We start from the raw sequence: 13,413 nt of genomic DNA, 5'->3' as shown, positions 1-13,413 counted from the left end.
GGGGGGATTGACCGTTGGCGCGGCGTGAGGCTGCCCCGGTCACATGACCGCCCCCCGCGCGCGCCCGTCCGCCCGAGTCCCGTACGCGAGTGGGTGAGGGAGCGCGCCTGGCCGCACCTGCCGGAGCGCGCACACAGACACGCACACGCAGACACGCACACACACAGACACGCACACGCCCGCGCCCCTGGGCGTGGGGAAACGGCCGTGTGTGCGCGCGCGCGCCCGCCCTCCCTCTCTCTTTTCCCTCCCCTCCCCTCCCTCTCGCGTGTCCCCTCCGGCGGTCCGTTCCCGTTCCCCAGTAACGCGCCCTCGCTCTTCTCCTCTCTCTTCACCCACAACAGAGATGCCCTCGGCTACCAACAGCACTATGGCGAGCAGCAGCAGCGGAAAAGCGGGCCCGGGCAGTGAAGCTGCTCCAGCAGCGGCGGCCGCACCGCAGGCAACGGGCGGCAGCATCACCTCGGTGCAAACCGAGGCCATGAAGCAGATCCTGGGAGTCATCGACAAAAAGCTGCGCAACCTGGAGAAGAAAAAGGTGCTCTCCTGCCTCCCCCACCCTGCTCTCCTCCTCCACCGCCGCCACGGCCTGACCGCTCCCTCCCCAACCCTGAAGGGTGGGCCTGGGGCCCCTCTGGAGCCCACCCTGCACCCCGGGAGGGCCCCGTTTTCCGGCCAGCCTCGCTCCCGGTGTCGGGCCGTCTCAAAGGGACGTTGAACAGTCCCGTCTTATTCTCTTTCCTCCTTGTGCTGGTGAGACCATGGTCGCTCCCCTCCCCTATGCCCTTCTGCTCACTGGGCAAGGGAGCCTGCGGCCTGTGCGGGTTGTTCCCGGCGTCGCCCCCAGGGGCCGCCCGCTGGAAGGTTCCAGAAGGGCGAGCGCCTTTTTCCCGGCCTTTCCCCTTCCCCTTTCGGGGGTCCTCCGGTCCCTTCTGTCCGTCGTCCTCTCCCGTGGCCCCAGGAGCCCGCCGGCCGCACTGCCCCCCCCCCCCCTTCTTCTCCTCCCGTGCGGCGGCGGCGGAGGGCAGAGGCCGGAGGGGTCGTGTCTGCCGCCTTCCTCCATCCCCCCGGGCTGCAGCCCCCTCCTCGCTCCCGGCGAGACCCCCTCGGCGGCGCGGTTCCCTTCCCCCTCCCTTCCGCCTTTTGTTTCCCTCGGCGGGGCCTTTTCCAGCGCCGGTTCTCGACTCGCCGCAGGGAACACCTCCCGATTTTCGTGCTCCCCACCCTCTATCCCGTTCTCCGGAGCGCTTCTCCTTTCCCACCCCGGAGGGAAGAGCTGAGGGGAGAGCTTGCGGCGCTCCGGATCCCCTCCGAGCCGTGCACATGGAAGCGGGAGCTAACATGGCGGCGGCGGAGGCAGCCTCAGCCTCTCCGGCGGAACTGCATTGTGCGAGCAGCCGGCACAAAGCCGGGGGCCACCGGCCACCCCACCCAAACATATTTGATCTCTCATTTTTCCTTTTTTTTTTTGGTTTTTTTTTCCCCCTTTTCATCGCCTTAAGCTCACCCCTTTGCGAGTCTTAGGTCAGCTGGAAGCGGCCTTCATGGAGTTATTTTTAGAAACGGCAGCTACTAAATCCGTGGTCCTTGGGCTGTTCAGGTTGTGACAGGGAAAAAAAAAAAAAGATGTCGTGGTTATTTACAGTTTATGTGGCACCCATTCAGTGCTCGGGGTTGCTAGATTAAATAAGCCTCAGAGGGTTATCCAGCTACAGAGCATGAGGTGTCCATCAGAAAAATACTAATGTATGCATTGCTTAAAGACTTGCTTTAAAGCACTATGTTACTAAGCTAAAATAAGAGAGGATGAAAAAATAATGTTATGTCCATGTCAAAGCCCTTAATCTGGTTTTGCTCTTAAAAGCAAAAAGGCACAATAACTCTTTTTTACCAGCACTTTAGATCATATTAGTCTGGATATAGTATCCCCTACTTCTAGAAGGTGGAAATCTTAGCAGTAAATTAAGTCTGTATAGATGAATTGCAGATGAAGCAAGCTGTGTTTTTCCTTTAAATACATGTAAAGTGTGGTTTCCCATTTAAAAACAGGTGCTGGATTTTCCTAGTTTTTAAAATGAAATGACAAAATGCACTCAGCCAGAACCCTTGAGATAAGTTTTAGAAACAGAGGATCTTTTCTTGGTCCATGTCTGAATACTGTCATGTGTAGATAGAGCAAGGTGTCTGTTTTAAAATTTCACTAATAAATATGAACATTCCCCACTCAAGAATACTGGTCTTCAGCTCCTCAAAGAAAGCAAATCTTTCTGTGTCTGTAGTTGTTTCAGGAAAATAAAACTATTTGAAATTATAGTTGTATCAAACATACACAAAAATATTTTTATGTGATGTTCAAACTGTACGTTTAAGATGTTCATCCAGCAGGTGAACATTCTCATCTCTTCTGTGTGCTCAGGTAATAAAGAGGAGAAGCACACATTGGGGTGGAGGTCAGCTTTCCTTGTTAGTGCTTTTATTTATCTTTTAAAATAAATAAATCTAATTTATACTTGGCTTAGCCATTCTTTTCCTTTTGAATGGGCTTTTTGGTCAATTTTCATAATATCTCAAGTTAGAAAGATGTGTGGGAGGCTATTGTTCTGTCAGAATAAAAAGAAAATCAGTGATGCTGGTGTCATGAAGGCCCTGAATACAGGAAATGAAGTACCTTTTTTCTGGAAATGGCTTCTGTTGAAGGATCTTCCATTAAAGCATCTCTCTTTGGGGTGCTCAGTGCTAGGCAGTGTGGCCTTTAAAAGAAAAAAGACAAAGGGCAGGTCTTTAAAAATGATGGCTAGGGCTTGAAAAAGGAGAGCTGTGTGTACTCTCACTGATGAATTAAGGTTCAGAGATAAATAAATCTTAAGTTTTGAAATTTACTGAAGTGGGACTCTTGTGAATTACTGTAAAAGTGATGAGCTAAGTTGTTCTTGATGTACTAAAGCAGAATTGCCAATCTGTGGTCTTGAGCCTTTCCCTTGGTGAGGGAATCAACAGTTCTTTACTTAATCAATACTCCCTAATAGAACACAGCATGTCCTGAAAACAAAGCTTATTTCACACAAGGGCATCAGTATTCCTATCACTCGATGAGTTTACTAAAAGGGCAAAAATGCAATAATTTTTCTTTTTCTGAATCTTCTAATGAGAATATATTTTTACTTTTTTTAACCATACAGTTGAAACCAGATCCTACACAGAGAGGGATGGGTGAAAAATCCTGTAAATCTCAATGAAAAGTTCTGCGTAGTTGAACATTTAGTCCATTCTTTATCAGCAGTTGATAATGAAGAGCAGTAGAGGTGATTTTGAGAGCTTAGTATTTGAGAATAAATACAAAAATCTTGACTTAGACATTGTGGTTTTGTAGAATGAAAAATAATGGCTCTGTGAAGAGGTGCCATCTTATGTGCAGCTTTTAGGTGAAGAAAGGTCACTCTTTATGAAGGAAATGGAAAATTTGAAGTAAATTATTTAGTGTCATGTTTCCCTTTAAACTCTGAGGATGAAATGATGTGACCAGCAAAATAAGATGCAGAATTTTTATAACTTAATTCTGTATTATCTTGAATGCTTCCGTGTAAAGTAGAAATACAAGATCAGTGGTGCTTTCATTTTCATTTCCTGAAAGTGACCTGATTACCTGAAAGAATGAGTATTCCTTGTGTAATAAGACCAAGATAAACTCAATTGCTCTTTATAAGTGTATGTGAAAACATGGCCTGAGAATGTCTGTTTTCCCTTCATTTCTGTCTGGATGATAGGAATGCTATCCTGTTTTCTTCCACTCTTCTAGATGGCTACATATTTGTGTATGCATGGGAGGTGGTAACTGAAGAAATATTACCTCTGTAAGACCTTCAGACACACAATTTGAGTATATGTTGGCAATCTTAATTTAAGTTTCATGAAGATTTTTGTTACACATTTGAAGTTGGAATCCTATTGGTTTTCTAAGTTCTTTAAGAGAAAATACTCCATAAGACCTGCATTTGCTTCTTCTGCTGCTTGTTTTTTAGAGGGAAGAACCTTTCCAAATTAAGCCAATTAAATGTAGATCAAACGCGTGTGATACAATGACAAATGAAAAAAGAATTATTTTTGCTTTCAATTTGTGTAATATGAGTTATGTAGCTTTTAAAAGCAAATTTTCTGTTAGAGGGACAACAACTCTCATTTGCTAATGCATGGTTTAAGGTATGGGCAGGTGATCACAAAGATGATTCTTGGGCAGCTGTAATTATACAGTAAGCATTTAGCTTAAAATTGCTTTATGTGACTTGATCTTGGTGTGTGCAATTTAAAGGATACATTGTAGTTGTAGCTGGTAATTTAAAATGCAGCTGCTTCATCAGCCTATGAATTTCTGACTGGGTTGAAAAAAGAATACTGGAAAAATCTCTCTGTTACTACTACACTGGAAAAGTATATGGATGTTTCCAGTTAATCTGACTTGGCTCAATAAAATGTTGAATTTCCTGCAGGAAACAGTTACAAACCTATAGTAAAATGTGGGATCAGTTCTCAATTCTCTTAGGTGCATCTGTGAAATTATTTGGTGTTTGGTACCTGTGGTTTTCAGCTTGCTCTGTTTTGTTTTTTAATTTACATAGCACAGGGATTATTTCTCATGGCAAGTCCTGTTAACTGGATAAATGATGACACAAGCTGTGAAACATCTTTCTACTTACTGCAGTTTTTCAGGTGGTGGTTTGATGTTTTGTTGGTGCTGTTCTTTCAGCTGAAGATGCACAGAATGTGTTGGGAGAAGCAGGTTTATGTTTTAGACCTCACTTGCTCTTCTAAGGGTACCTCACTTAGAACATAAAGGATGTGTAGGACAAAATCTGGGCCTCTTGCAGAGTAGTCAACCTGTCTGTAGATTCATAGTGTTTCTATAGGACATCCTGTGTGGCAACTTGGACCAAAAACTTAGCAGTTTCACTCAGCTGTGCCTAAGGTCATTAAAGAAGCAGTTTTTTTTTTCTCTCTAGTCAACTCATCAGACTTCAGAAGGTTTACATTTTGAAGATAGAACATACTCATCATTTCTGCATTTCTATGGGAAAGAGCTGGTCCTGCTCTCCTTGCTGTTCTTGTATCAGTGTCACTCTGTATCTTTGGTTGGATCAGACTCCTGACCCAGCTGTCAGTCTGGCCCTGTGGTTGTCCTTGGCATGTAGGAAGGGTCAGGAACATGCTGTGAACTGGAGAACACCCTTTTTTTTTTATGAGCTGATGACAAGAATGCAGTCTTGTTGGTATGTCTTTCTTAACCACTTAAAAACTAATACAGTGTGGAGGTGTTTTTTCCCAGACTGTCAGCTTAGCAGACTTACTGGGGAAGGCACAAGAATATTTAGAACTGCTATTTCCAAAATAAATTCACTTTAAACAGAAGACCTGTGTTTTCTGTTCTTGTTGCAGACACTGCAGTAGGTTGCTAAGCAGGAGTTGTACTGCAGTTACTTTACAGCACTAATGCTGCTTTTGGATTGCAGTTAGTTGACAGTACAGATTAAAAAGCTTTCTTTTATTTTGCTTCCTTAATAGTTTTTGTAATGCAGCATTTGTATTATACAGTGTCTTTGGGATGACAAAAAATGCTTACTTGATACTTGAAATCTTTGTGATAACATGTAACTAAATGTACATTTGCTTGTCCTCTGCATTGCAGCTGAAAGGGCTTGCTTTCTTTTGCTTTTACCTTTCTGATAAAAATGTTTCTAAGGAAGAAAAAGTGGAGAAGTAACTCTACAACAGTTAAAATAGATATTATCCTGTGTTTTAGTTGATAAATTACTGAATAAAAGTGAGCAAAGCATTTACATTACATCTAAGAATATTTGAACATCTAAGAAAAACAGCATTTGATATGTAACATGTTTAATTGTGCTGAAGTAAGGCTGCATGGAAAAAGTGCAGAGAAACAATTGCAGTTATTTCAGGTAAAAATATGGGTTATTTGAGTGTTCTGTGGCATAACTTTGCAATACAGGTTTTCTTCAACAAAGCAGATATAGGTAGTGTTCTGGAATATTATGTTCTATCCAGTTTGTTTCACTGTTGTTATTTTTTTATGGGTTTGTGTTGGAAACAGTTACTAATTGTGGAGGTTTTTTCATGAACTTTTTAGGTTCTGTTTAAACTGGCTTGTATTAGCAGCCTATTTTCTGTGCAGTGTGACCAAGGGAATTCTAATTGCAGCATGGGAGTGAGTGGCTTGAGTAAGCAAGAACTTCCTAAAATTGTTCTGCAAAGTCAGTTTGTTGTGGGATTTAAGCTCCCCTTAAGCAGTGGAGTCATTGTGATTTTCAGCCTTTGAGCTCTTCACCCTTGTTTGACTTCACAGCTCAGCTATAACCTCTCAGATAGTGAAAACTATTTCTGTGATTGTCCAACCATGTCATCATCTGTTCTAAAATTAGTATGCATAAGAGTAAAATGACCTTGTTTCCTGTTGTGGTAGATTTCCAATATGCCAAGTGTTCTTCAGGGTTGTCTTTAAATTTTTTTTTAAATGTATTGCCAAATGGAGCTGCTGCATATCCCAAGAATTGGTATGCTAGTGGCTGTCCACAGAATCAAAGTCCCAGTAACACATTTTTGGAGCTCAGGAAGTTCTTACCTTGAGTTTGCCCAGGAAGTTACTGGTTCTGATGTTCTGATAGGTGAAGAGTTAAATCTAAAGTGTAGGATTTCCAGAGAAATAAACAGTCAGAGCTGGATGACATCAAAAGGACCAAGACTCATGAAGCTGGTTATCAGTTTCAGTAAGTGATGCTGAGCATCAAATACTTTGGAAGAAAAGTTTTCTCCTTAAACTGCTTCACAGCCTTTGATCTTGCAAAAAGTCTTGAGTTTGAGCATAGAGGTTGAATTAGCTAGAAAAATAATAGTAAAATGTTTCAGCTGAAATGTCCTAAAACAAAAATAATGAGAAAACCAATGACCACCACTACCAGCAAAAAGACTGTCACTCTGTGGCAAGTATAAATTCTGAAACAATGTTTGCATTGAGGTTTTAATTATTGCACATTCAAAATGAAGTTTGTTTGCTTTCCTTTTCATGCTGTTATGCTAGATTGGGAAGATAAGGATTGCTCTAAATGGCCTTCTTTTAATAAGGCCAAGGAAAATGCCATACAGAGTGAAAACGTGTAGGACAGAGTGGTGAAAACTTGAAGCTTACTATTAAGATTGGTATTGTTACAGACTGTACTTGAATTCTGTGAGCCTTCCTTAACCTGTAGGTTGTCACCTCCAGCATCCATGAGATTTACCTGCTTTTGGCTAGTGGTTGTGTCATACATGGTTTAACCAGATTAGAGAACTGGTCCTGGTAGAAATTAACTTTAATGATTCCTTTTTCACTTTCTCCCCATGAAAAAGATTTTGAATATTTTAGAGCTATTAATATGAAATGTGTTGGTGGGCATTCTTGCACAAAGGATTAGAAACTGTTTTAAATTCTTGCAAGCTATCTTAACTGGTGCAAGAACAAAGGATGAGTTTAGAATCCTATTAGTATTGTCAGTGGGTTTTTTGCAGTCAGGTTTCTGGTGTTGTAGTGATACAGCTCAGGTAATAAGCTCAGATTGAGAACTGAGTTCAGCTCTGTTAGAACTGAAGGAAATGTGCACTGAATGTATTCTCCCTATTAGGAGGAATGTGTGTTTCCTCAGAAATTAAGACTAGTCAGGAAGATGTATTGTGGTAGCTAAATAGCATTATATTGGTCTTTGAGAAGTATTTAACACATAAGACAAGTTTTCTTCAGTACTGTTTCTACATAACAGTTGCATTCTTGTGCAATGTGTTCCATTCTATGTTTACTGTAATTTTACAATATGTATGTTTGTTTGTTAGCACAAGTAGAAAAAAGCAGTAACCTGATGTTGGCTCCTTGTAATAGCATTTTTCTTTCTTTTCAGAGCAAACTTGATGATTACCAGGAACGAATGAACAAGGGAGAACGTCTGAATCAAGATCAACTGGTAAAAAGAAAAGAAATACTAATCAGATCTCTGCTAAATTGTTTAGTGATCTTGGTGGGAAGGGAAAGGATGAATTTCACTTTCCCCTTGCTAAAACTAGGTCATTTCTGAGCTCTGACTTGGCCTCTTTTTTATTGCCTAGAACATCTCAATTTTTCTGCTGAACTGAAACTGAAAGAACAGGTAGAGGAACATAATGCTTTATGCTTGTTGAGGTTAGGTTGTAAATAAGCTGTGGGGAAAACTGGCATATGTTACAACCTGGGCCTGTTGAAAGGGCTAAATAATACCTTTTTAGGTTGTTTGGACATCATCCTTTTCTTTTCAGAAAAAGTGCCCATTTTCAACTTCAGGAACCTGGTCTGCTTGGTGGTAGCTTGTAAATATTGTGCAGTCTAGTTGAAAAGTGAGCTTGGACCAAATTCTGAAGGGCCCTGAGAATAAGCTGCATCCATTTGTATGTCACAGCAGCAGATACGGGTCTCTAGATAAGCTGGGCTTACTGGAGGTGTGCTGCTTCCCTCCTTGGTGTGGCAGGTTCTTTAAGTAGGTTATTGTAGAGCTTGACTCAACAGCAGTGCTCCAATTGCATTAAGTGTAAAGCAAATATCAAATTAGATTCAGTTGTATGTTGCAGACATACATATTGATACTTATGAGAATGCTCAGTAACCAACATTTTGTTGATTATATTTAGCATAAAAAGAGGGAAGGAAAAAAATGTACCCTGAAACTATTGCAGCTGTTCACAATTAAAAGAATGAGCTGTTTCCCCATGGTCCATGTGATCTTTTCATATGTCTAGGCTTTGCTTTGCTGCTTCTCTGCCAACTGAAGACTGAAATACCACTGATCAGTGTATTTTTATTTTTTAATGGCTTATTGTGACAGCGAGCCGTGAGAAGTTTTTTGTTGATGAGCAGGGAACATACTGCCATTTCATATTGCAGAGGGAGGCTCATTAATTTAGTTGTATGAAGACCACAGTCTGACTGCCACACACCGTAGAAGGTGCAATCTTTTTTTGGTTGGAGAAATGCTGAAAGTATTTATTGTAGTCACCTGTGTCTTTTGCTGCTATAAATAAGATACGAATGATGAATTTTGTCAGTCACCTCATGTGTCTGTGTAATGCTCATACAAGAACTCAAAATAGGAGTTTTCTTTTGCTGGAAGTATGTATTTTGTTCTGTTTGTGATGGGATTTTTCTGTTTTGTGTTTATTTTTTTAAGGATGCAGTGTCAAAATATCAGGAAGTGACAAATAATCTGGAATTTGCTAAAGAACTGCAGAGGAGTTTTATGGCTCTGAGCCAAGATGTAAGTAAAGAGCAAGTGGTGCAACGTGGGCTGTGAGCTGCAATACTGAACACTTAGGCTTTAAACTCTCACACTAGATGCAGTAGTTACCTCTGTTTACAGAGACAAATGATTTCTGGTGTGTTTGGCTGTTTTCTTTTACTCTGTGTACTAGTTTGTGTCGGGTTTTCCAAAGCCTACTCATAAAAGATTTTTCTCCAGGGCTACATAAATGTATGGGAACAAAAATAGTGTAATTTTCCAACAAGATTTAACTGTGGAAAACGTTGTCAGTGCAAAGCCCTGTCATGCAACAGCACAGACAGCCACTTGCTGCCACTGGTAAACTTCTCTTAAACCAGAGATTACTTCTCTCTTTGGCAAGTGGCTGAGGGTTTTCATGTCTTCATATTTCCATAGGATATCAAGTCCCAGGAACCAGAAGCATTGCAGTTTCTTTTTCATTATTTTCCTTGTCTTGTTATTGTGAGCTCAGTATCAACCTGCAGTATGAGATGAAATTGATAGTGTTTTCATAAAGTGTAGGTAATACACTAGTAAAACAGGTAATCTTTGAGGGTAATGTTTTTATCAAGGATGTAGAATAATAATGTAATCGCTAAGTTCTAATTCTGAAAATTCTGTTAGACAGTTTCAGCTGTATGAACAGCTTTGCTTTATTTCTTGTGCCAAGAGCTGTGAACAAAAAGATGCACTTCAGACTTGCACAGTGTTGTTGGAAGGAGGAATTTTGAGGCAAGCTGAGAGCATGACCCATTCTACAGTTCTGGCTGATTCTAAATGCAGTAATGCAGATAGAGTTAATGAGTTACAGAAAGTGCAGCAACATTGATGGAATTCATTGTGTAGTTGATATTAGTGCAGCAGACTGGTCTAACAAGTGTATTTAGTTTGTGAACAGACTGTGATAATATGAAGGGCATCAGCAGCCTCACATTATGAGCTGCTTTCTACATCTGGTGTGGTTGTAAATTTATAGGCCCAGCTCTGTGTATGTTTATGGGATGTTAGTAATTAAGAACTTCTGACAAGTTTGTCCTGAAATATTTCCCAGGTCAGCTGACAGCTAAAAGAAGAGAGTGAATCCAGGAGTGCTAAAGTGATGCTTTGCTTTGAAACTTGGTTGCAGTTTTTGCTGGTGGGAATTGGTTTGATTTTGAGATAAATCTTTGTTCAGTTTTGAAAAAGGGAATTTTCAAAGGGAGGAAGTTACTGTCAAGATTTGCATTCTTTTGCAACAGAAGTTTAAAGCTTTTGTATAACTGCAGAGCAAGCAAGCTGGATTTTGGATGCTAGTGTTGGATTAAGACTGGAAGAAACATCCTGTAGGGTCAGACTAATGATGCATTTAGCCCACTATTAGGGCAGCAGTTGCAGAAGTGCTATGTGGAGTACAAAGCTGGTGATTATCTGTCATCCATTCCCTTATGTCATCTGTGATCATCAAACAATGTTGGGGAGTAGGTGCATTCTTGTTCCCTTCAGTGTCTGGACCTTATGTCCAAGAACTTGTTAAAATCCTTTCTGAACTTGCTGATAACTGTCTTATCTCCCCAAGCCTGCATGGCCAGACATTCCATGGGTTCCCTCTCATGGTGTGTGAGAAACAAGAGTACTTTTGTTTATCTATTTTAAGCTGATCTCCAAGTAGTTTCAATATCCCCCTCCTACTTTCAGGGGATATAGTGAATAACTGCTCTGTTCATGTTATCTGCTTGCCTTTGTGGCCTTTATAAAAATGTGGATCACTATTACTCCTCCAAACTGAAGAACCCAAGACTTAATATCTGCTTATAAGGCAACTACTCTGTTAGTAGAGTTGCCTTTCTCTGTGCCTTGTCTGATTGCTGTGAATCCCCTTGAAGTTGTGGAAGCTTTAAATTGTTTTTCCAAAAGGTACTTAATTTTGTACATTTTTGTCACTTTTGTCTAGATGAAAATCACTTTGTATTTACAGAATAATTCGTACAGGAATTGGGTAATAGCAAGCTGGGCTTACTCTAGTTGATACATTTGTACCTGAAGTTTACACATAACTGCAGTTGCTTAGCTGCTTGTAAATCGTGAAGAGGTGCAGGCTTCAAGTAAGAGTATGGTCAAGATTCAATATGACCCAAAGTCTGTGGCATTGATTTTAAAGTTTTAATTTGCAAGGTTTTGGCTGGCTTAAAATATATTACTCAAATTTCACAAGTTACTCTGCTTTGATTTCACATCGATAAGTGGCAGTTCTAGGCCAAGATCCATCACAGAATCTAAGTTTAAGCCATTGAAAATTTCATTTTAAACAGATCCAGAAAACAATAAAAAAGACAGCTCGCAGGGAGCAACTGATGCGAGAAGAAGCTGAGCAGAAGCGTTTAAAAACTGTGCTAGAACTACAGTTTATTTTGGACAAGTTGGGTGATGATGAAGTGCGCAGTGACTTGAAACAGGGGTCAAATGGAGTGCCAGTACTGACAGAGGAAGAACTGACAATGCTGGATGAGTTTTACAAGCTAGTTTACCCTGAACGAGACATGAATGTGAGGTAGGTTGACAGTACAGTCCTTTATCGTTGACAGTCAGTGGTATTTTAAACACTTGGTAAGAAATTAACTCTTATTTATTTTTTTAAGGTTGAATGAGCAGTATGAGCAAGCATCTGTTCACCTGTGGGACTTACTGGAAGGGAAAGAAAAACAAGTTTGTGGAACAACCTGTAAGTTATAGTGTCTGTATAGTCTCTATTAAGAGAGAGCCCTGAATTAGTGCTTAAATTAAAATACAGTGACTGATACAAGAGGACTTGAGTGGGTAATTACCTTGGCTCCTTTTTTCAGACCTTAGCTGAACTCTCACAGAATAACTTCGTGAAGTGTGAACTTACTGTGTGGTGTATTTTTATTTTTTTAAACTGATGATGCAGAGTTACCCTGTGTTTAAGATAGTCCATTCCTGCTGTTTCAGCAGTACTTGCTGCTGGTGGTGCTTAGTAGCAGTTCTTTGTTTTCTGGAAATGTGTGTGTGACCAAGGAACTTTGTCAATAATAAGACCCAATATATAAACTGGCATGGCCTTGTTTAGTGTGAGGTGTTCTGCTCCCCCTTGTCTCCTGCAAAAAAAAATCAGGTATTGTCCTGGTTTGATTGATGAATCTCTTGCCAGACATGCATTGTGAAGCTTCCATTTTGAGTCTGTTTTAGTTTTTGTTGGCCTGGACAGCCAGAAATGCTCCCTTGCCAGTGTGGTTGGTTTGTTTTGGGTGAAGACACCACAGGACTCAGCTTAGGCACTAAATGCAGGCTTGTGCTTGTTTCACTCACAAAGGGTGTTCTGAGCAGTTTTCCCTCAGGGGAATGAACCTTTATGAAGGTGGTAGCTGTGGGCACAGTACTGATGGTTGTTTTGTAAGAAGTTGACTCAGAGTAAGGTTTTTTAATTAGGAAATTATAAATAAAAGTAAGTTACAGTGGAGAATTCAGTGAGTTCCTGAAATGTTCCAAACAGAAAACTAAGCAACCAAAGATTCTGGATATGGCATGAATAAAAGTAAGGTAATTAATGAACTTTACCTCACTGTAAAGTGTTTCAGAAATCTTCTTAAGAGTATTATATACCTGTAAGATTCTCTGTGCCTGTCAGAATGTTCTGAATACAAGTTGATGGTTAATTGATCTATTTAATACGACCTACTAAGACAAATAACTCTGTAACAGTGGTGTACTTGAACTAGCTTGGGGCAGCAACATCTACCCAGCAAAAGGATAACAAAATTTCTGTGGGATCTTGGGGAAGGAAGTAAAAGATGATCAGGATTGTTACTGTTAATCTTTAACTTCCATTGCTTCTAGATAAAGCACTAAAGGAGATTGTTGAACGTATTCTTCAAACAAGTTACTTTGATAGCACCCATAACCACCAGAATGGATTATGTGAGGAAGAGGAGGCAGCACCTGCACCTGCAGTAGAGGACACTGTAGCAGAAGCTGGTAAGAATATAGAGATCCCTTGTGACCGGCATCTTTCTGTTGTACTGCCTTGTCTGCTTGGATTAATCAGAATGATTACACTGACATAATTTCTTTCCTTTTTTGCTTTCCAGTAGAACTTATG

At 40.8% G+C, this 13,413-nt stretch overlaps 1 protein-coding gene across 6 annotated transcripts in view; it reads left to right on the top strand.

Moving 5' to 3' along the window:
* Window positions 1–13,413, top strand: part of CAPRIN1 (cell cycle associated protein 1) — a 33,669-nt gene that overhangs the window by 257 nt on the left and 19,999 nt on the right. For 4 of the 6 annotated variants that reach the window (XM_030451215.1, XM_030451214.1, XM_030451217.1 and 1 more), the window contains exons 2-7: window positions 345–538; window positions 7,935–7,997; window positions 9,231–9,317; window positions 11,609–11,847; window positions 11,936–12,018; window positions 13,152–13,289. In XM_030451215.1, coding sequence (XP_030307075.1) covers window positions 347–538; window positions 7,935–7,997; window positions 9,231–9,317; window positions 11,609–11,847; window positions 11,936–12,018; window positions 13,152–13,289 — 802 coding nt within the window. In that variant the 5' untranslated portion in view covers window positions 345–346. Of the gene's footprint in view, window positions 1–164; window positions 539–7,934; window positions 7,998–9,230; window positions 9,318–11,608; window positions 11,848–11,935; window positions 12,019–13,151; window positions 13,290–13,413 lie in introns of those variants that run through there. The other 2 variants (XM_030451213.1, XM_030451216.1) reach the window with 2 other exon arrangements.

The sequence above is a fragment of the Calypte anna genome, chromosome 5 (genome assembly GCF_003957555.1).
Source record: "Calypte anna isolate BGI_N300 chromosome 5, bCalAnn1_v1.p, whole genome shotgun sequence".
Lineage (NCBI taxonomy): Eukaryota > Metazoa > Chordata > Aves > Apodiformes > Trochilidae > Calypte > Calypte anna.
The sequence above is the reverse complement of the archived record's forward strand: the minus strand, read 5'-3'. Positions and strand labels throughout refer to the sequence as shown.